The following is a 21,746-nucleotide window of genomic DNA, read 5'->3' as shown; positions in this document are numbered from 1 at the left end:
TTAACCTTTTTTTCTTAATATATCGGACGTTGAAATATCATAAGCCATTCTTTCTGCACTGTGGTGCATTCTGAAAGAGGCATAGTTAAATCCTGTGCAGCTGGTAAGGCATGTGCCAAAGTTTAGACTGGTCTTTAGCATGCAGATGAGTGATACTATCCCAAGTATGCATTCTGTCTTTTAACCTGATGTGCTGCTTCTGAAAATGTGATGCTATCATGTAAAACAGAATACCTTCTATCAACAAGCACTGTTTTGTCCTCTGCTTATATTATGCTAATTTTAATTAGCAGTCTGCATATTAAAAAAGGCATTGCTTTCTGACCTGTGCATGTTGAATAGTTGGGAAATAATTTGTTTGTTCTTAGTACTGCTTGGCACCACTTTCATGCTTTTCAATTGTATAACATTACAAAGTACATCTTCTTTCATTTTCTGCTGTTCTGACATCATGAAATTCTAGTCAGTACGCCATTCTGCAGTGTCCTTGTTGCTAAGAGCCTTGACTAGCACAATGCAAAAGGGAGTATGTGCATGTGAAGAAGAGAATCTTGTATTATTTCAAGCTTCCCTCTGCTGTTTTTGGTGTGCTCTGTCTCACAGATTTGGGAACTGAGAACTGGTATTAATCGTAGAGCGCTTTGTCTTAAGCCTTTGGGAATTGGGTGCTTTCTAGACCTTCAGTCTGCTCATCCCAAAGATGCACCCAGTTGCAGCATTGTTTACTAAAGAGCAAATGACACATTTAGCAAAGCTGCATTGCTGCCTCCCTTATAGTGCTTTGTGTGGACACATCAGAGGAAAGAAAATACATGGAGGAATCTGAGGTGGACAATGAAGGAAGCCGGGGAGGATGACTGTGAGGAGGAAGAAAATAATGCGGCAGAAAAGGAAAAAGTACTAAGAAGCTAGAGGATAAAGCAGGAAAAGAGAAAACAGAATGACCTGGGGGTGGTAGAGGGGAAGAGATGGCATTTTTGATAATTCTGTGGATCATATTCAGCACATCTGCTTTAGTGCAGTTTGATGTTTTGTCATAAGGCTGACATGGTGCATCGGTATAGCAGTTTGTAATGCAGTATGAAGAACTCACAGTGTGCTATTTTACAGGTCCTCAATAGCTTCCGGATGGTTATAATCAGGACAATAATACCAATAGGGTAATGCCACAGGTGAAGTATAACTAGATGAAAAAGACAGCGCGTGGTGAGAGATAAATGGAGAAGAGAAGACAGGAAAACTGGAAGAAAACTGAAGAAGGGAGGCTGAAAGGAAAAGGTTAGTGCCCAGACAGCTTTCCAGAATCAAGCCTTCGTTCAATTTCTGGGAGTAAGTACTACTGTCAGAAACGCTATTCCAAATAGGGAGGTGACAGGAGCCAGGAAAGCTAAACAAACTGATGTAAGGTGAAAAGGGGCAGGTGTGTGTGGAAGTAAACTGGAATAAGGGAAAATGAAGGCGTTGTTTAGTACACTGCTACATAAACATTTATTGGGGTATGATATAGTAACCTATGCTGAAAAAGTAAAATTCACATTCAGTAGCAATCAATCTGAGTAGATATAACCAATATGCATCAACACACAAAATGTCTGCTATTTGGAAAGGGAAGATTACACTTTTTTTTCAGGGGGACATACAGCTCTGCAACTATTAATTGGGTGCATGCAAAGTATTTAAAAAAACATGCAGATAGAGCCAGTTTTTTTCTAGGAGAATTTGGAGAAATTTATTTTTTAACCGGAATCTTTTTTATCCCTTTCCTCTTCCTTTTACCATTCCTTTGATACTTTTTTTAGCTTTTTTGGCCAACATGAAGTTCAAATCCTTTCTTTTCAGTCTCTTCTATCTTGTGCTGTCTGAATTAAATGCCGTAATATTAGCTGCCTACAGTTACTGTCATTGGTCTTCATGGGTGGCCTGAGCAATTTTCGGAGAATGGAGCTCACACTAGTGTAACTCTTGGCTTTGATGGAGTTGCTCATGATTCACAATACTGTGAAAGGAGAATTTTCCTTGCTCTTTTATGTATTCTTTCATCTCTGTGATGTTTCTGCTTACATGTATAATTGATTTTCTGGGAATTATTTCCTTCTGCTGACGGGTAGACCTGGGAACTTCCTAAGATGGAAACAAGTTTAAGCGCTTTTTAGGTCACTGAGTTCAGTCCACTGCTGTCACAACATGATGTTATATAATTTCTTTCATAAACTGATCAGGCCGTGCTTTAAACATTTATTAAGATTCTATTGCTACTACAACTGGTAAATTCAGACAGAAAGTTTAGTTATGTCCTGTTTAAATTCAGACCAAACCGACAGCTGAAATAATTTTCAAATGCTCCAAAAGTATTGTGTTTTCTTACATATGCCTCACTTCTCAGTATAACAGCCTTGATAAAGGCTTCATTCGTGAGAGAGATTGGCTCAGCTCAGAGAAAGCCTGGTTCCAAAATAACAGGCATACTTAGAAAATGAGTGCTGCGAGGGTCAGTTTTCTATTCATGGTCACATCTCTCTCACAGATTTCAGTGGGCGTTACAAGCAGTCATCAGACACCAAATTTGATTTTTCGTACCTGAAGTACCGCACTGAAAGTCAGTTATCTAGGGAGACAGATATGGAACAGGTGTATACAACTCAGCTGAGGATGGATTACTGCAGATTTCAACTTAGAAATGTTCGGCTATCTTCTGTTTACCACCCTAGCGTAGCAGACTCCTTCCTTTTACAGTCAGATTTGTCCCTTGCTTACAAAAGACCTGAGCCTAATAGGCATGAAGCTGAAAATATATCCAAGAAGTGGATTCCTTGTAATTAAAGCACAGATGAATGGCAGAGCCTATTTTTTTCTCTTACAGTAGTGTGAAATAGAGGTGATTTGGCTGAAGCCAACACAACCGTGCTCTTATCTGCAAATGCTACTGTGATACCTCCATGTCCTGCATATCTGCCCCTCCATAAACATGGAATATAACCCTTATTCTTCGCACTGTGTTCTCAAATCTCTGCTGTACACCTGACCATAGCAACCCCACTGCCCTTACTTATCCTCAGAATCCTCCTGGAGAACGTTTCTAGTTGGAAAAGAGGACAAATCGGACAACCTGGACGGATGATAGCCATATCTAACCATGTCTGCAGACCCTCTTTTACTGCAACACCTTCCTATCACAATGGTGATGTTCATATGTGTGAAAGGCCTAGTGGCTAAAATTTTGTTGGAAGGGGAAACACTATGTATGTGTGTGTGTCTCCGAATTGTTCTTCCCCCAACACAAACACCTTTTCCAGCCCTGTGAATTAAGTAGAATTTAGGGTATAATATTTCTGCACAGTTTACTGTAGTATATATTCGGTGATAGTAGCAGCTTGCAAAGACAAAATTAGCAGGCTCTGCGGCCCATTATGGCAGTTACTATATCGGTAGGAAATTATCTAACGGAAGGCAAGTTGGAGACTTTGGCCACTTGGCTTGGCACCTGCTCATGGGCACATCCTCCGAGTTTTGCGTGGTGCCACACTGCCATCACCGATGGCTGCAGAGAACAGTTTAAGAACTGTTTTTGGCTTGTTTGTGATATTCCAGCGGTTGCGTTTTTGAACGACGTTAAAAAGACGGTGTGAGGATGGTTATGGATTATTTATTCTCCGTAGTACGTGGCGTTGTTCCGTGACTGCTCGGCCGGCCGGTGCTTCAGGCGCGATGCTGGGGAGCCCGCCGCCAGTTAGCCGCCTCGCCCCGCGCTGGCCCTGCGGCCCGGGCCCCTCCCGCGGGGGGGCGCGGGGCGGCCGGAGGGGCCGGGCCGGGCCGGGCCGGGCCGGGGGCGCCGCGCCGCGGCGGCGGGGGAAGGCGCCTCCCCGCAGAAGCGGCGAGCGGAGCCCGGCGGCAGGTGGCGGCGGCGGCGGCGCGGCCCCTTTAAGGCTGCGCCTGCCGTAACCCGACCCCGGCGGAGCCGCCGCTGCCGGAGCATCCCGCGCGGGGCGAGGGCTGTCCTGCCGCCGCTGCCGCCGCCGCCGCCCGGGGGGGGCATGGCGGAGGCGGCCCCCCGGCCCCGTTAGCCCCGCTAGCCCCGCTCCCAGGTGAGGCCGGCGACGAGCCGCGGCGGCAGGCCCCGGCCCCGGCCCGGGGCGCCCTGGCGGCTGCCGTCCCTCCGCGGGCGCGGCGGTGCTGGCCGGTGTCGGGGCGCGGGGGGCGGGAGCGGGGCTGCCGCCGCCGGGCAGCGCGGCGCGGCGCGGCAGGACTGCGGGCAGGGCTGCGCCGCCGCCGCCGCCGCCGAGGTAAAGTCCGCTGCGGGCGGAGAGCTGCGAGCCCGCCCGTGAAGGCTGCGCGCCCGGGCGCTCGCGTCTCCGCACGGCCAGCATCTCCGGAGGCCTTCCCGCCTTGCGCGCTGGCGGTTCGGCACGCCTCGCAGGTTGTGTGTGTGCCTTTTTTTTTTTTTGGTTGTTTAATCTCTCCCTTTTTTCCCCCCTGTTGCTTTCCGACTAAAAACTTCCTGCAATGGTTGAGAAAATCAGTGTTTTAGATAAGTGGTGCTGCAGCACATGGTTCACCTTGTGTCCTCGTTTTCTAAGAAGTATGCTTGATCTTCGGGTTGCTTTGGTGCCTAAGAGCAGAAAGCAAAGTGCAGTTTGGGGTGCGAGTGTCCTCATATAGAAAAAGGTTGTCTTAAGCTGTGGAGAGCCAGATTTTTTTGTTTGTTCCCACAGTATTGTTGTGACATGGTAGGAAATTTTCCTGTGTTTCTTACTGGGCTGAAAGAGGAAATGCGCTGCAGGTATCAAACTGGGGCAATAGAAACAACAGTTAGAACCAACAGCAGAGCAGAACGCACATATTGCGGATGTTTTATTGCTAAGCTTATTACGGAATGTGCAAGCAGTCAGTAGTCCCAGGCTGTTCTTTACAAATTAGTTTGGTAAGTCTTATAAAGATTGGATTTGGCTTTCAGTTTTAAAGAGATCAAGAGAACATGCATCTGAATGGGATGTCCTGGTATCGCAAGCAGCTTTAAGGGGTAATCTTATTTGGTAATCCATCAAACTTGTCTTGAAATCCAGCCTTAAGAAAAGAAAAGGCTGTGGGCCTTATCCCTTAATCTGTACCCCCCCTTGCTATGCCTTGTGGTTATATGGGAGTATTTCTTATTTTTACAGTGTGAAAGATTGATGTAACTAAGGAAAACGGAGAAATGAGTAAAGGTTAAATTCTGTTGATGGCACAATGCTTGGTAACTCTTTTTCTCCTTTATACGCTTTCAGTAAGTGCTGACTTGTTTCTGTCAGAAGTATACAATGGTTTCCTGTTGGGGATGAATGAATATGGATTCTTAATATTGTTTGATTTTTATTTTCAAGTAAAAACAGAGTTGAAGGGAAATTGTAGAATTTTAAGACTAAATGAAGGGAAAAGATCGTATTGGACATACTCTTGGTTGAAAAGCTGTATTATTATCTTTCCCAAAATTAGTGGGATCAAGAGAGCAATTTGACACTTTGGTAGACATGTGTAATGAATAACTTGCTGAAAAAATCATTAATTCTAGGTATTTGCTGGTATTTATTTACATAAATACTGCACTGACAAGCTGCGAGAGAGAAGTTTTGATCATTTGCAAGTAATAGCTAACTGAATGATTAATGTAGTAATTATAGGAAATTACTGTTAGGAAAAGATCACTATTAAATAACTAATGATGAGGAAGCAACCGTGTTTTCCTGAAGTACAAAGTAATTACACGTCACCCTCCTGCCTTTCTCCCCTCCCCTGGCTCAAAAACTGTATCAGCTGACTGAATGGTAATCAATGACTGTGCAGTTTGGGGGATAAAGTGTCTACTCATATATAATCCATGAAGTTCTGTGTCTTGATCAGACTTTGCTGGACAGCCATAAGAACCTACTGGGGCAGAAAAAAAGGTGTAGTTGAAACTACTTTTGACTTACTGACTTTGGTCATTTTCTTCAGGGCAAAGAAATCATATGTAATCAAAAGCTTATTATGTTTCTTTTAAAATATAAAGTTTGATTCAACAACATGAAACTGTTTTTTTTAACCAAAAAAGTAACTTGGATAAATAACCATTAATTTTCATGTTAAACAGGATTCAGCTGGAAACAAAGATATGAGCAAATGTTTATAGCTGAATTGTTCTTTCATCTCATATAAAACATAGTGTTTACATCTAACCCTTAAATTGAATTAAAATAGAGCACTCTTAATTTGTGCAAGTAAAATGTAAAAGTATTCCTAGTCTTTTCTACTTAATGTACTGAGACAATACCTTGATAAAGCACATATGAAATCACCTTCTGAAATCAGTCTTGCGAAACTCTCATGAGTCCAACCATAGAGGCTGGGTGAGTAGTTTCTTCTCTGCTACCATGATACTTCCTCTCTCACTGGCATCATGGTTCTGTTGTTGCTACTTAAACCGGTGAGAGCTATATGTACATAATACTTTGGAAGTGTTTGATCTGACTTTCCACACAACTTTTTTTTTTTTTTTCTTAAAAAGGATTCCCTGTACAGGCTCTTTAGAAAGAAGATTCGTTGTTTTCATTCATTTCTTGCAATTTTTTTTTGTTTAATTTCATTGTCTCCTGTGCTAAAATGAACACCTGGCATGTACTGAAATATTGCTTTATTAAAAATATCTAATCAACTCTTGTAATGCTAAGGAAACAAGACAAAACATGGCTTCCTTTTGTCCAAGAGATTACGTTAGTATTTTCAAAAAACAGAGGTACTAGTAGAGTCACTGCAGACTGATAAAATAGATAGGGTCAGGAGAATTGTTGCTTTTTAGTCAAGGGATGAAGTGGGTGTGATTGATGCTCAGTGGTTTTGCTACTTTTCTGAAGAGATTTGGCTTCTTTACTTTTATACACTTTAGGAATTAAACGTGTGCATTTTTTTTTTCCTGATGTGGTCTTGCTTACTACAAATTAGATGATGTAATAACAAAGTTCTGGCCCCAGGAGTGGAACCTGCAATAGGCACCTTACAATGCTTATTGGTTGATTTAAATTGGAAAATGTAAAATGTAATTAATTGTTTTGTTCCTTCAAGCTGAAAAGTTTTTTTTTAATTATTTAAAATAGTATTTTAAACTGCATAAAAAGACATAACATTTCATTTGTATTTTGTCTCTTCATGGTCAATGGAAACAAATGGAGAAATACAGGGAAAACTCAGTGTAAAAATACTTGAGAGAGCATACTGAATATTTAGGATAGTATTTGAAAGTCGTAATTTTAATAGACTAACTTTAAAAAGTATTCAAGACTAGTGTGCTGCTTAACTAGAATAGGTCATCAGATAAACGCCTATAAACCAGAGTTTGTTGCAATACATTGCACTGTGTGTACGTTAATGTTTCAGTTAGGAGTAAGAGTGCACTTCTGAATTGAATCTTGATCATCCCCACACACTGCACTTGTGTTGCATAGCAGTCCCAGCGTATGCAAGCTGGATTCCTTTTGGGTTACACCAAGCAAGAAGATGCGTACACTGAATACACTCTGACAGCTGTGGAGTCCCTGGGACCAGATTAGAGCTAATCCGAAGCAGACACCTGAAATCCATACGAAACCGGTGCAGGTTTCGCTCAGCAGGTCTGCTTCTATTTGTCCAGCGCTATTTGCTTATGTAGTCTTGACTTCTATTGTAGGTGCTAGTCAGAGAATGTTTTCAGATAATTCACTCTGCTTTTTTCCTCTTTGATTCTGAGGGGAGAAAAAAGGAGAGGAAAAGAGAGTTTGGGATCATTGAATTCTCCGCTTCTAGACTTTGAAGGACAAAAGTGTTTGATTAGCGCATATCAATTTGTAGTACACTTGTTGTTAAAACTCTAGGTTTAAGTGCAAAACATGTTTCAATACATTTACTAATTTCCCAGAACGTTTAGAATACTTTATGTAAGTCTTCAGAAAGTTATTTTTGGTTGGTGGGCTTTGTTTTCTTCCATTTGTTCCAGTTTCTATCAAATTGCACTGCAAACGCAATGTAAAAGAAATTAATAGACATTTTTTATTCTATAATGCATATGAACTAAAGGTAGACATAAATGCATTATATAGTTGCGTCAATTTTTGCTGTCAATAGAGTAACAATCAAATCACCCTAGCCTCTGAGACCTCAATTTTATTTTTGGCTCTTTTCTTCAGTAAATTCCCCCAAAGTGACAGCAGTTATTTAAATGTCTATTAAAATCATCTAAATCAAACCATTTGGTTGTGTTTTTGTTTTTCTTTTCAACTTAATACAAATTGACTTCTTATGAGTCTGTAACCTTTGCCAGGTTTGAATGTAAAACACATGACAATACCATCAAAGCAGAGATGCATGTCAGAAAGCTGTGGTTTCTGGGAACATATCATTCTGTCGTACAAAATACTGGAGACTTAGGAGAAATTGCTTAAATGTTTAGAGACTGACATGTATGTTTGAAATTGTTTAGCTGTTTATTTAGGCCTCATGAAATGCATAAACAATCAGCATCTGAAAAACTCATTAGCTCTGATGCTAGGAAACTTTTTGTTATGCCATGAAATTGTGCAAAGCTCAGACTTTCATATAAAGTAGAAAAAATCCCTAATACCAGTGACTACATGCTGTCACAAAAGACAAGCTCTTAATTGTGAACAAAGTGCAGATTGAGAGCTACTGTTTCTGTAAAGTATACAGACGTGAAGCTGTGGTGAGGTCATCTGTTCTGAGGCTTTTCTCAATTGACCTGAAAAATCTCTCTACTATAGTTATCTGATTTCACTGTGGTATGTGGTTTTTTTTTTTTTTTTTGGAAGTCCTGTCAATAGCAGTCAATCTGTTAAGAATGAGATGAGTTTTAGCTAGGGAGCTTCTTGGGGTGGGAGTGGAGGCGTCTGCGCAGGCAGTCGGATCCTTGGGACATCCGGTGTGTGGAGGGAGCCAGTAGCAGAGATTGGGAAGGGCTTGATGATATTTTCAAGTCCCTGTAATATTCCTCCCTGCCCTTTCTTTGCAGATAAAATACATGTGACTTTAGACAGCAACTGTCTAAATATACATATTAAAAGCAACAACAACAACAACAAATTTTACATGTGAAAGTTTGGGGATAATTTTATTCTAATAAGTAGAAACATTAAACAGGATGAAAGTTTTTAGTGACTAGTATTTCACTAAAATAGTTGGTAAGTTAGCTGTTGGAAGCATTTTCTGTGGCTGCTTAAGACAGTTAAATGGAGAATGGACTGAAATTACCTACCGTTTCTCTTCACAGGCTGAAGAGCTATGGCTTCCTTCAGCAACCTGACTATTGGTATTACTGTTGCCAGCTTTGCCGTATTTCAGGTTCTGTTCCATGTTTTAAGTTCTTGGGTATCAACACGAATAACTCCTGGTTTTAACAATCTCAGCCAAAAAAGGAAGATTGAATGGAATTCAAGGTAAAGTGTTCAAAACAAACTACAAATAATGAACTACTAGAAATTGTTAACACCTGTGTGTATAGATAAAGAAGCTGCGGAGGGGTTAAGTTAAACATGAACTCTATGCCTGAGTAGCCTGTTATAGCTTTAAAATATTTTTCAGTTGGTGTTCATGTTCTGAGCTTGAAAACCTGTACTGTATTGCTTCCACTGTGCTCAAAATGCACTAGTCATCTCACTGTGCCTATTCTGTGCTGTTAAAGGCAATTTCAGGTGGATACTTTTAAAACTGTTTCCATTGTTTTAGGCAGCATTAGTAACACAAATAGTCTTTCCCTTCCATTTGGCAAATGTCCACCCTGCAATGTTTTTAATAGCACCGTCTTAAATTCAGTTCCATCTTTGAATATGTATCTATTTACCTGAGCATCTTTTTAGGATGTTGCTGCATGCTGTCAGTGCAGTAGGTTTATCTCCTTGTTAGAATCAGCAACAGAGGCAGGAAGGGCAACTAAACTAAACTTCTACTGTGTTGGAGCTAAACTTCTGTTTCTAAGCCACATCAAGTGACCCTTGAATTACATAATAGGGTTTCTGAGGACATATCCCAAGCCTGTTAGCACTATGCTAAACGGTAGTGCTTTGCATAATAACATATGAATTATTTCACAGATCATAAGTCTGCTAGAAATAAGCTTCTCTGTTCTCCCTGGGCTGCACTGTAAGATATTTAACTAATCAAGCTGATAAACAGAGCACCTCTGGCTGTGCCCTGTCTTTCTACAGCTTTTCCGGGAGCTGCTAGCAGAGCGTAGATGTTAGTGCCTATGTGAGTCACAGTCCAGTGCTACATTCTGTTCTGAAATTAGAAGGCATGAAACGCAAAGCATGGCTCATCAACAGCTTGTTGATGTTATTCCTTTCTGAAGGAGGGCGTCCTGACTAAAGTGAAAGAAAAGCCAGCGGTACTTTTGTTTCCACAACAGAAACTGCGCCTGTTAACACTGCTAACCGAAAGCAGTGTTATGTCATGCTGCTGCATCACGCCAGTGTTTCACCCAAATGAAGAGACGTCTCAAGATGTGACTTAGTATAGAGTATAGATATGTATATGCTCTGCAGACCGCTGTGCAGGTAGAGAAAGCTGCTATCTTTAGTCAAAATAGGTTGGGTTAGCTGATGTGTTTTAAAAGTAGATCACTGCTGTGTTGTCTTATATTGAACTGGCATAGGGAACGCTCACACAGACGGTTCTGTTGGCAGTCCTGAAGGAAACTGGCACAGAGGATGGTTGTGCATTTTTATCAGCTCAGCTGGGTCTGGAAGAGGGCATCTGTCCATACCCTGAGCTGAAATGTAGCGTTGCAAATACATTGTTACAGTTTGGAGCATTTTGTAAATCAGCCTTTTGAGCTGCAGCTCTGGAGTGTATTCTCTTTACTACCAATTTGTTCATTCTAATCTTCTAAAAATTATGGACCAATAAAGTAACCGCTTCTGGACTCTTAAGTGTGCAAACTGTCAAACTGAGTTAAAAATTATACTTTGTCACAGATGTACTGTAACTCTTCAATTGCTGTGCATAAGTTCCTATCGCTTCTTCTGCAATACGCATTTGTACTGCTGTTTAGCAGTTGCAAAAAATATGTATTTCATACTAGAGGAGTAAGTATGCGACTTACCAGTGCAATGTTTTTATTTGCAGTTTAATGAGGAGTTAAATGATGCAGGCTTTGACAGTAATTTCAAGGAAATGTACTAAGCTTGATAGCTTGACCTAGATTCCATATTAAAATGGAGTGTTGTACTATTTCTCCTGTTCTTTCCCCTTTTCTATGGAGAAACTTTAAAGTCCAGAGTGCTTTTTTTTTTTTTTTTACCCCCTTCTTTTTCTTCCAGTGCTATGCTTGTATACAGCTTATATGCTAAATATAAGGTTTACATAAACAGCTGCTTTTGAGAGAAACTGTGACTCCAAATGAATGAACTGTGTTCTAGGATAAATTTTACTTCTTTCAACATTATCCCCTTCTAAAGTTCAAAAATCCCAAGCATTTCTCAAGCACTAATCTTGCACATCATGCTTTGTTTTAAAAAGGAAGTAAAGTCCCTAGCCTTCTGTAATTCCTTGTTGCTAAGAGTTGACATTTTAATTAAACTCTTACTTATCATTAGACATCTGATAACCATATTACTTTAGAAAAAAATGGTTTATGCGATAACGGTTAGTAAATGTTCTCATCCAGCTTGCTCTGTTTGTCAATTCATGTTGTATTGATCTCCATCTTTTTTTTTTTTTTAACAACCTTCTCTTCCTTTACAAAGTCTTCCTCAAGAAAAAGACTATTAAGATATTTTCTTTGAAATCTTGCAGAGCAGTGCTTAGAGTCCTGAGAATGACTTATGCGCATTTAAAATATTAATAACTTCAAAATAGATTGATTCAATATGTACAAAGACTGCCTTAGTAACTAACTGCATCTATACGTTTGCTTGTGTATTGTTAATGCTATATAATACTGTGTAAAGTAATGCCTGATCACACAGCATGTAATTTAAAATTCTTATGCTTGAAACACTATCCATGATTCAGTAAACATATTTTGGCATGTAATTTTATTCTTCCTAGTCAGACTTAAAAAGTAGGAGAGCAGATAGTAGGTGTACAATATTACATGCAGTTTACGGCTGTGTTAAATCCATGGTTAGATGAACAGGGTTTAATTTACACATTTTGGACATATGCCTACTGCATTGTTCTGCCATCCAAGAATACATTCAGATGCAAAAGGGCAGGAATGGCCTTGGCTCGTATCCTTACCAAAGGCCGCTGTGAGGTAGGTAATTATCTGCAAGTGCTTGTGAACATTCAGGGTTCATCTGCATTATGCATGCACCACATATACTTGAGACTGGAATCTCTAGGAAAAGGTATTAGACTAGGATGTGGACAAGGCAACTCTGATTACTATGGCTCTTTGTAAGATGAAGGAGCAATATGAGGAGTGTAAAATAGTGTAAGTGAAGCTGCGAGTTGTTAGTTCATAAGAACCTGTTAGCTGTTACACCTCAGATACTCGGTTAGCACCTTTTGTTACATGTGTTTGCCCTTTGAAAACTGGAATTAGTTCAAATGCTCTAGAAGTTATTTTTGAAACTCTTTCTGAAACTCTGCTTGATAGGATTTCTGATTTAATGCTCCTTTTTTCCAAAACCTGAACTCAGCAGATTTATGTTGGCTCATCTATTAATTTGGTGTCTGAAAGCAGAAGCCTGCTGCTGTGGTACATGCAGGCCAATCTAGATATAAAATACAAGATATTTTCTTAAGTTTTTCCAGTAAGCTGGGTAATGCAGTACGTATTCATTTGAAGAACTGGATGTCTTATTGTCAATAAGGATTCATTAGCATAAGAGATGATATGGAAAAATTACAGATCTCAATTACTTTACTTTCAAACCTTACTTCTTTATGATGGTCTTTCCCATCAGTATTTGGTCAATCATATGAGTGGTTGAATGTAGTGTGAAGAAGAGATGATTGTCCACTACAAAGGCATATGAATGCAATTGAGAATTCCTTTGAATACACCCTACCTTAGGTATAATATAGAATATTCTAAATTGTAGTATCTATTTGTGACTGTGATCTGTTTTTTCAGGACAGTGTCCACATTCCATGCCTTGGTGGTTGGTGTTTTTTGTTTATATATATTGTTGTACGATGAAGCTGTTAATGCTGACCATATCTGGTAAGACGTTACATATATGTTGTGTTTACAAAATAAAATAATGTAAATGAAAATGGAAAAAAAGGGTGAAGTGTTAATTACTGAAATAATTGCTTAATTTCTCTTTAAAATACGGAATTGTGACATGTCCATTTTAAAGTCTGTACATTTGATAATTACAAATTATTTTGTCAGTATTAATGCCTTATTGTATTGTATGTTTGTGAAGTGGAATAGATATAGTACAGAAAACTGATCTGAAACAGCATGTTGAATTACTTAGGCACAGAACTGAAAGTATAACCTAAGGGGGTGAGACTCAGACTGTGCTATTTACTATAATCTTTTTCTCTGGGAGAAAAAGACCGGAGGAAAAGTTGGAGGAGCTTATGATATATATGAAATATACATGTATAAACTGATAAATTAAATGAAGGTATGCATGTTTCAGCCTCTCCAAAAATTTCTGTCAATCTATTTAAAAATAGATAGCTCCTTCTGCTATCTTCGGAAGGAGTAGGAATATTTAATAAACTGATTTCTAACAGTTTCTCAAATTAACAAAAATATTCAATTTTAAGCTTAATCATTTCTTGATATCTAGTTACATTGTTTTGATTCAATTTCCCTCCCCCTCCCTTTTTTTTGAGAGGGAGAGAGAGACAGAGAGAGAGGGACAGACACAGACAGAGGCAGAAGATGCCAACTCAACTAAAATGAGTTAATTATAGATTGTTATTGATATTCTGAAGTTTTACTCATCCTCTGAGACCCTTTCCTTCTGAAAGGAAGAAGCTGCATTTTTCCAGAAGCGTAACTAATTAAGTCTCATTTCATATTTCTGTCCTAGGTTGTTGTTTTAATCTTGTCAAAGGACCATGCTGTTGAGTCAGTTTAAACTTGCCTAAATTTAATTTTGGTAATTTTTCTACATTTTTGATATTGTAAATTAATGACAATGCAGTGTGAGCTGGACAGGATTGGGTGCTTGAAGCTGTGAATTCTGATTGCATCTCTGCCACTGACTTGTTTTGTGGCTTTAATAAATATAACATTAATAGTAACATGAATTTCTGCAGCATTGACCTCTTCTTTATGTAATGATATATAATCAATTCCTCAGCAGTCTGGCATTTTGTATTGTGGTATCATTGTACTGTGGTATCTTTGGAGAGACTCAATATAGTTGTCTGCACCATCTTATGAGATCTGTTAACCATGCTGAAAAGCAACAGGTTATTTTAATTCTGTATGTTCACGCGTGTGCATATGTGTGTGTGTTGTGGTAAGCTTTATGAGGAAAAAGCTTTTATCGTAGTTTATTTGCGTAGACTTTGTTCTAAACAGTACAAAAGAGGACATAAATGGCAGAAATAAAAATGAGTTGGTGAACTTCAAGGAACTGCATCTTAACATTAGTTAAATACTCTTGCTATTGTTCCAGGAAAAAGTCAGATAAACTGGAAAAGTAACTTTTTGTTCTTAGTAAGTCTGGACAAAGTTATGTTAGATAACTTTTTGTATAAAACATTGAAAATTTAATCTTGCTTAAGGAACCTTAGCATCCTAGATTATATAAAAACAGTGAATCTTTAAACAGAAGAATCTACCTGCCTTTGGGATAAAGCTAGTCTGTATTTCTGCTCTTAGTTATAAATAGTTTTCTCTCCTTGGATACCTTTAGAATAACTGTTAACTGCAGCTTTATTTCTATATGGTAGAATAAGAATTTTTTTTTTTTTATATGTATTTAGAAGTCTGCTAGTGGAAGGATATTTGACCTGTGTTTTTAAATCAAAGCTTCAGGTTCACTTTATGGCAGTATTTCTGTAAATTGTTTCTCAGGCAAAAACCCAGTGGTTTCAGGAATTTGTAAATTAAAAATGTGCATAGAACACATTCTAGATCTGAAAATTAGTGTTTGTAGTTATTACACTAATTGTGTTAAAATCTGTGGAGCATCACTTAACATATTTAGAGCAGTTGCAATGATTTGAGTTCATGTTCATGGAAGTGAATAAGTGCAAAGGAAGACTGAACATATTGCCCATGACTTTGCAAGTACTTGCATACAGCTTGTCAGTAAAATAAGGTATTACTTTCCCAGGAGCGCTCTTCTTTGGCTTTCTACTAGCAGAAGCTACCAACAATGCCAGAAACATAGGGTAGTTTTCTCAGAAATTGCAGATGTACTTATTCTTTTAAAGCTGACTTTTATGTTACTCTTAAAAATGAGATCGCTCTCATTTGTCTGTACATTCCCCCTTATGTCGTATTGGCTCCCTAGGCGCAGTCACTAAATCCCTAGTTGACCATAATAGAGCTTTAACCACTTTTTTTTAGCATCTGTTTTATGGTGTAGCTGTACATTAAATCTTAAGTTCACCTCACAATTGCAAACCATACTTTTCCTTTTTACATTGATTCATAATTGAATCCACATCATTTTGATTTTAATTACATAAGACTGGAGGGGAGGGAGCAAATTTTAAGAGAAAAGCCAGATGGATTGTTGCAAAGCTGGTCAATCGTATGGAAATCTGATGCCGTTTTGAAATACAGACATAATCTGTGGGACTTGGTCATTTACAGGTCTGAAGGATGGGTGAGTCTTTCTACAGGAGTCTTGTATTAACCATGTGAGAAGCATTTGTGAATCTAGCTTCAGTAGTTTACAAGTCAATGACCAGGAATCCTTGACAGACCTTCTTTGGCCTCCTCTGCCCAGTATAGCCTGAGAGCATTGCATAGATACTCCAGTTTTAGGCCACCAGGAAGGTTTTGATAGTGACGCTCTTTCTAGTTGTTGGCGCTGTCTTTATGTAGTTACTGACTAGGTTACAGTGTTCAGATTGATTCTTGCCGGTAATGTGGTGTGTGTTTTGCTTGCTTGCTTGTTTGTTTGTTTTAAGGAAAATCTCAAGTTCTGAGCCTCTAGGTAGGTCAGCCTAACTTTTGGGTTTGTGAATGGGTGTGAAGCTTAAAAGCAGGATGATGGTACCATAGGCCTTGAAAGGGATCAGGACTCCTGCTAAGGGTCTGGGCACGATGGAGAGAAGGTGTGGTCCTTGCACTGCTATTAGGTTATGTAAGTGAGTGAAGTTATAATTTCACAAAAGGACAGGCTTTTTCATTTAACTGTCCATTCTAGAGTTATTACATTGTCTTTTTGAAGTGTGATATTCGATTAGTATTTGATTTTTATCTGCTATGACTCTGTTTGAAAAGAAGCTCAAAGAAGTTACATCATGTGGACTTTTGTTCTTTATATCTGCCTGTGCATGTTGCTGCATAATTCATTTGTCACACATAACCTCCTTTGCAATCACAAAAGAGAGAGCTCATCCCTTCTGCTTATTCAAGTCACTCCCTGTATGTCTCTCCTGGAACCTGGTTGCACCAAAACTAGACTGCAAACGGTTGGTCTCATAAGCTCCGCTGTGCTTCCCATTCTAGAAGACTGATCAGGAAATCTAGTAAACTCTAGACTAAGTTCTAATCTTCCCATTAATTGGGATTAATTTGAGATTCTAGCAGGGAATCTTTTTGAAGGTATTGGGAGCTGCCAGATGGGTAGTTGCACCCATGTGTGCTGCTGAAGTTTTGATTTAGAAAGTCTGGAGAGGGTTTGTTGCAAGGTGGCCCATGTTCCTGGAAAGACTGAAGGGAAATGGGTCATTCCCTGTCTTGTCCAAATAAGGACTCTTAAATCTCAAACTTGAGTGCAGGTGTAATCTAGCTGATTCATACTTAAGCAAAACAGATGTATATTAGATGCACAACCTGGGGTGTGTGTGTGTGTGTGTAAAACAATCTTTATGAAGAGGAAAGGAGAGCTGCTTTCCAAACTTCTCAAAGTAAGAGCATGCAGAGGACAGTGGAAGAAGAAATAGAAGTTGTTTGTTGTAGTGTTTCCGTATCTTGAGCTGTATTCAGAAATTTGGGTTCACTGCATATCCTGGAGGAACTGAAGTTATATGCGTGCTCCTAGGAGCCTTGCTTGCTGAATATTTGGAACAAAAATGGAAGGGACAGAAGGTGTGAAATTATTCCGTTAAGCACTTCCACTGGAAGGTTCCCTTCCAAAGAACTGACAAATAGATTCCTATCATGTGTTCTTCTACTCTGCTTGTGCCTGTAGATCTAATGAGCATCCATTGTCTTCTGTATATGAAAAGCACCAGCTGAGTAAGACATTTTTCTCTGCCGTAACAAAGTTGTAACAGACAGAAGAACAAAAAAGGAGGTGCAGAGTGGCAGTTAAAGTGCTATGACACACTACTGAGTCTGTTCTCTTTCTTTCTCTGACTGTTTCCAGCAAAACTAGTTTAGGGTACCTGCTGGGTTTCACTTCCAGTCTCTAGCAAGCTTCCCAAGGCACGAGGTAATCCTAATTAGGGTAGTTAGTAGGTGTCTTCTATCTCAGTGGAAAAAGAACCCATTTTCCTGGCTAGGACATTCCTCACCCAGATATCTTAATAGCTTACTGATGGGTCAAGTATTTGGTGACGTGATGGACATAGTGATGTTTGATATGTGTATGTCCTTTGCAAATTGACAGTTGTTATAAGGACTGTAACTGCATTTTCGGTATTTTTACAGGGGTGACCCTTCAATTGTGAAACTGAATATTGCTATTACCACAGGCTACCTCATTTCTGGTAATTATGCGATGTATATATAATGCACACAATGTATGTATTTATATTGAGTCGCTATGCTGAAAACGTGATATGTGCATACAATACAGGTTCTAATGTGGCTTTTAAAGTTACTGATGTAGTTGTGGGTTGTGGTGAAATCACAGGATCTTGCCTGTGGATGTGAAAGATGGGAATGATGGCCCCCCCAAGCACTAAGGAAATGGCGCTGTGTGGCTTTATGATGGATTGATATACAACCACCAACTCAACTCATTTTTGTTCTTCAGCCAATTTAGGCCTTAGAAGGTGTTGAAATGGTGCCCTTCACTCACTTCAGGGAGTCTAGAACTTCTAGCACTCTTATATTTTTTTCTGATGACCTCAAAATGCTGGCAGAAGCAGTTGAGTAACCCTCAAAACAAGCTGAGGCAAGTGACGCCATAAGATTCCTCCCACACTCACCTTTAAATTTCACTTTAAGCTAAGATTTAGTCCTATGTGTAAAACTTAAGAAATTTTAAATTAACTTCTTGATATGGCATTTACCACTACGTGTATTTTCTGTTAATTATTTACTGTTAACTAAAATTATCTTGGGAACGTTTCTTACAACATGTTTTGGAGCTTTCTTTTATTGTCTGTGGGAATGCTGACTTGTGAAAGCCAAAACTTTTTGTGACTCATACTCTTTTCAAGGAAAACTTCTCTCATTCGGACGGAGTCTCTGATCGAGCTGTGTACTTGATTCTGTCAGACTAGGTTTCTTGCCCCCAATGGAACGGATAAGGCAGTGATCGGAACAGCCACCTAGAACGTGGGCTGGGCTGAGTCTCTGGTTTGTCTGTAGGAGGAACTTCATCTCCTTTGTTTAAATTCATTGGTATCTATTTTTGAATAATTATGCATTAGACTTTCATTATGAATTAATGAATGCCTTTGAATAGAGACGTGAACCTAGCTACTTATTCTCCCTTCCTTATATAGTTAATGTTTAATTATTTATAGGAAGTGGAGCAGCTCTATCAGATAATGTAGAGTCCTGCCTGAGGACAGCTAGTTTTCATAAAAGAGATCAGGACATTCACTGGAGATACAAAAGGCTAAGGGGGAAGGTGTTTGATTTGGAACATTGGTTGCCTGTTTCCAAGGCAGTGTACCAAGTACTGCTTTATTTGGAGTTTCTTGTTCCAGTACAGAACAGAAGATCTCCTGAAGTCTCAAACCGCTAAGGGGACAAGAAGGAACATTTATGTCAAAGCTTTCAATACAATGTTAACTCAGCTCCACTATATCACTTTTGCAGTAACTGGAGAGTTCTGATTTAATAAACCAAACATACTTTCCATTCCAAGTGCCCCTTCCAAAATATTTTTGCTAAATGGTTTCCTGCTTGCTAATGTAACTCCTTGCTTCACAAGTCACGTAATGGATCCCTGTATTTATCGTATGTGTTTATTGGCTGTACTCCCTGCCCTTTGGGGAAGTGTATTACTTTGAAATTTTCTCTGCTTGTAAGTATGAAGTCTAGCTATGAGATTCTGGATCCACTTTTTCTTTCCAAAATATTTCAGCTAAAGCTATTGCCCCTGTACTTCCCTTAATGTGGAAAACAATAATTTGTCAACTGTTGGAAGAATACTGTTGCTTAATGCTTTGTCATAACTTTTACCACATAAAAGAAAGTCTTTAGGATAAAGATGTTCTCTTCAAAGATAATTAATTCAAAATGCTTCTACTGGTACCATAAGTCAGTATTTACATCTCAAAAACTTAAACTTTATTCTCAGGTAAATGGTAATATATTGTTATTTCTTTTCTCTTGTAGATTTGTTGCTTATTATTTACTACTGGAAGGCAATTGGTGACAAATTTTTTGTAATACATCACTTGGCAGCTCTGTATGCTTACTACTTTGTACTGGTGAGTGCTGATGAGAAAAAGAAAAATGCTTTATAGGTCTCATTTGCTTAATGTTTAAAAAATTTGTCACTATTTGATGTGCTTCCGTTGTGAAATGCATATTGATATTTTCAGTCATCATTACTTTCTAAATGGTTTTATCGGGCATTTGTGCTAAGTGCATGCCTTTCCAATATTATAGCCCTTCAACTAACATATTCCTAATTTGTTTGCATGTTGAAACTGGAACTCTTTAATTTTTACCGTAGAGGGACTCGGGAGAGAGGGGCTTATGTGGTTACAGGAAAGGGTTTCAAATAAAACCACAAGTCCCCATTGAGTCAGAAAAATCAGAAGGAAATGGTTTCAATTGGTTATGTTCTGCTTGTTACTGTATTGCAAGGCATTTCCATAGGTCAGCAATCTCTAAGTCTGGTGCATGTATTAGTCAGCTGGGTGTGTTTTTTTCTTTTTATTTTTTTTAAATTTTTATTTAAAGGAGAGACATCTAAGCATTCTGTTATGGCATACGTTATTTCATACTTCCTGTCACCAGACATCATTAGTAGAATGCTATGCTACTTTGGTAGATAGGATTCTGAAATATATTCCACCTTAATTGATGTTATAAGTTATTGAACAGCTGGTAGATAGCACGTATTAATATTTAATATTAGTGTGCTAATCTGAATAATGTACAATACTATGTGGTTCCTAAATATGTATTAAGGGGACCTTATCGACTATTTAGTGTAGGCTAACTTCAGGTCTTTATAAAGCTGTCTGAGGTTTCTCATTATATAACTTCATAAGAAGTTCATTGACTTTCCGAGACTTCATATTTAAGGTTACTGTAGAGAGAAAACTGGATGATTGGCTGTATATAGCCATAAACAGCTGTGGCATGCATACATTGAAGAGAAAAGGGGAAGAGAAGGATACAGTTCTAAGATAAAGACCGATTTAGTTACTTTTTGCTGCTGCTAGGTGGAATTTCTCAAAGATGCCTGTGTGACTTGATAGAAATCCCACTAACCTCCAGAACAGCACTCCAGAATTCCTTCTGAAAACCCCCTTCAGTAAATAAAGGTCTTATAAAATGCATTATTTCATCTACCACGTTTCTTTCCCTGCCTACTTCCCTGCCTGCATCCCAAGGTTATGATATAAAAAGTGTGGAGGTAGCAAAATGGAATAGTGAGCTTTCACTTACCTAACTATGTGTAAAATCTTTTTGGTTTTATTAATAGGTAAATGAAAATTAAGACAAAAAAGCATCATGCAAGCCCTTGCATGCCAGGTTTATCTGGGACTTAATGTCAGATTTCGCATGTTATTGTTTAAAGGAGGTGAAATACACTGACAAGTAAAGACACTTTTGAGCTGAAGATAATGAGATCTACCAGTATTATCATGGATGAAGCTGATTTAGAGAGAACTGAATACTAGAGAAATACTGAATACTAGAGAAACTAAAATATCACTCCAAAGGCTAATCCTCGATGCGGAAAACTCATTAGTTGTTTCTGGAGTAAATGGAAAGTGTAGTTATTGTGTGAACTTTGACTTTTTTTTTTTAAGTAGTTTCTATTATTCAGTTCTAACTTTGCCCTTAGATGTCTACGTGTTACTCTCACTGGCTTATCTTCAGAGGAGGTTATTCATGGGTATCCTGTTTCAAAAATGGCTTTGAAGATAGGAGAGAATTTGATTAAGAACACAGATTCTGTTTGGTGTAGTGCTAAGTCCGATGTGAAACGCCTGCAGTATTAGGTATGATACACCTAATGGGGAAAAGAGGAAGGTGACGTACGTGCCATGGGTTGTTCAGGAGTACTGCTGAATAATTTTTTGAATATTTTTATTCCTGCGTTTGTAAACTGCTGCTTACCCAGTCAAGGTATAATGGATATTATTTCCAGCGTGTAACACAAGCGAAAGATGACACAGAGGATGTTTTGTATTTTTGTCACTTAGAGGAAAGTGTTCAGTTACAACGTGTATCGGTGTAAAAGCACCACACCGTTACCTTGATGCCAGCACAGAACAGGTGTTCTCTT

The 21,746-nt window shown here is 38.9% G+C and overlaps 1 protein-coding gene across 21 annotated transcripts in view; it reads left to right on the top strand.

Moving 5' to 3' along the window:
- The window catches only part of TLCD4 (TLC domain containing 4), a 55,757-nt gene that overhangs the window by 23,247 nt on the left and 10,764 nt on the right, over window positions 1–21,746 (top strand). For 11 of the 21 annotated variants that reach the window (XM_068952407.1, XM_068952419.1, XM_009685989.2 and 8 more), the window contains 5 exons: window positions 1,111–1,278; window positions 9,266–9,431; window positions 13,076–13,165; window positions 17,747–17,805; window positions 19,613–19,707. In XM_068952407.1, the coding sequence (XP_068808508.1) occupies window positions 9,277–9,431; window positions 13,076–13,165; window positions 17,747–17,805; window positions 19,613–19,707 (399 nt within the window). In that variant the 5' untranslated portion in view covers window positions 1,111–1,278; window positions 9,266–9,276. Of the gene's footprint in view, window positions 1–1,110; window positions 1,279–3,598; window positions 3,621–3,864; window positions 4,083–4,287; window positions 4,420–5,678; window positions 7,617–9,265; window positions 9,432–13,075; window positions 13,166–17,746; window positions 17,806–19,612; window positions 19,708–21,746 lie in introns of those variants that run through there. The other 10 variants (XM_068952406.1, XM_068952418.1, XM_009685981.2 and 7 more) reach the window with 8 other exon arrangements.

The sequence above is a fragment of the Struthio camelus genome, chromosome 8, assembly GCF_040807025.1.
Source record: "Struthio camelus isolate bStrCam1 chromosome 8, bStrCam1.hap1, whole genome shotgun sequence".
Taxonomy (NCBI): domain Eukaryota; kingdom Metazoa; phylum Chordata; class Aves; order Struthioniformes; family Struthionidae; genus Struthio; species Struthio camelus.
Note: the sequence above shows the minus strand (reverse complement) of the source record. Positions and strands in the feature narration are given on the sequence as shown.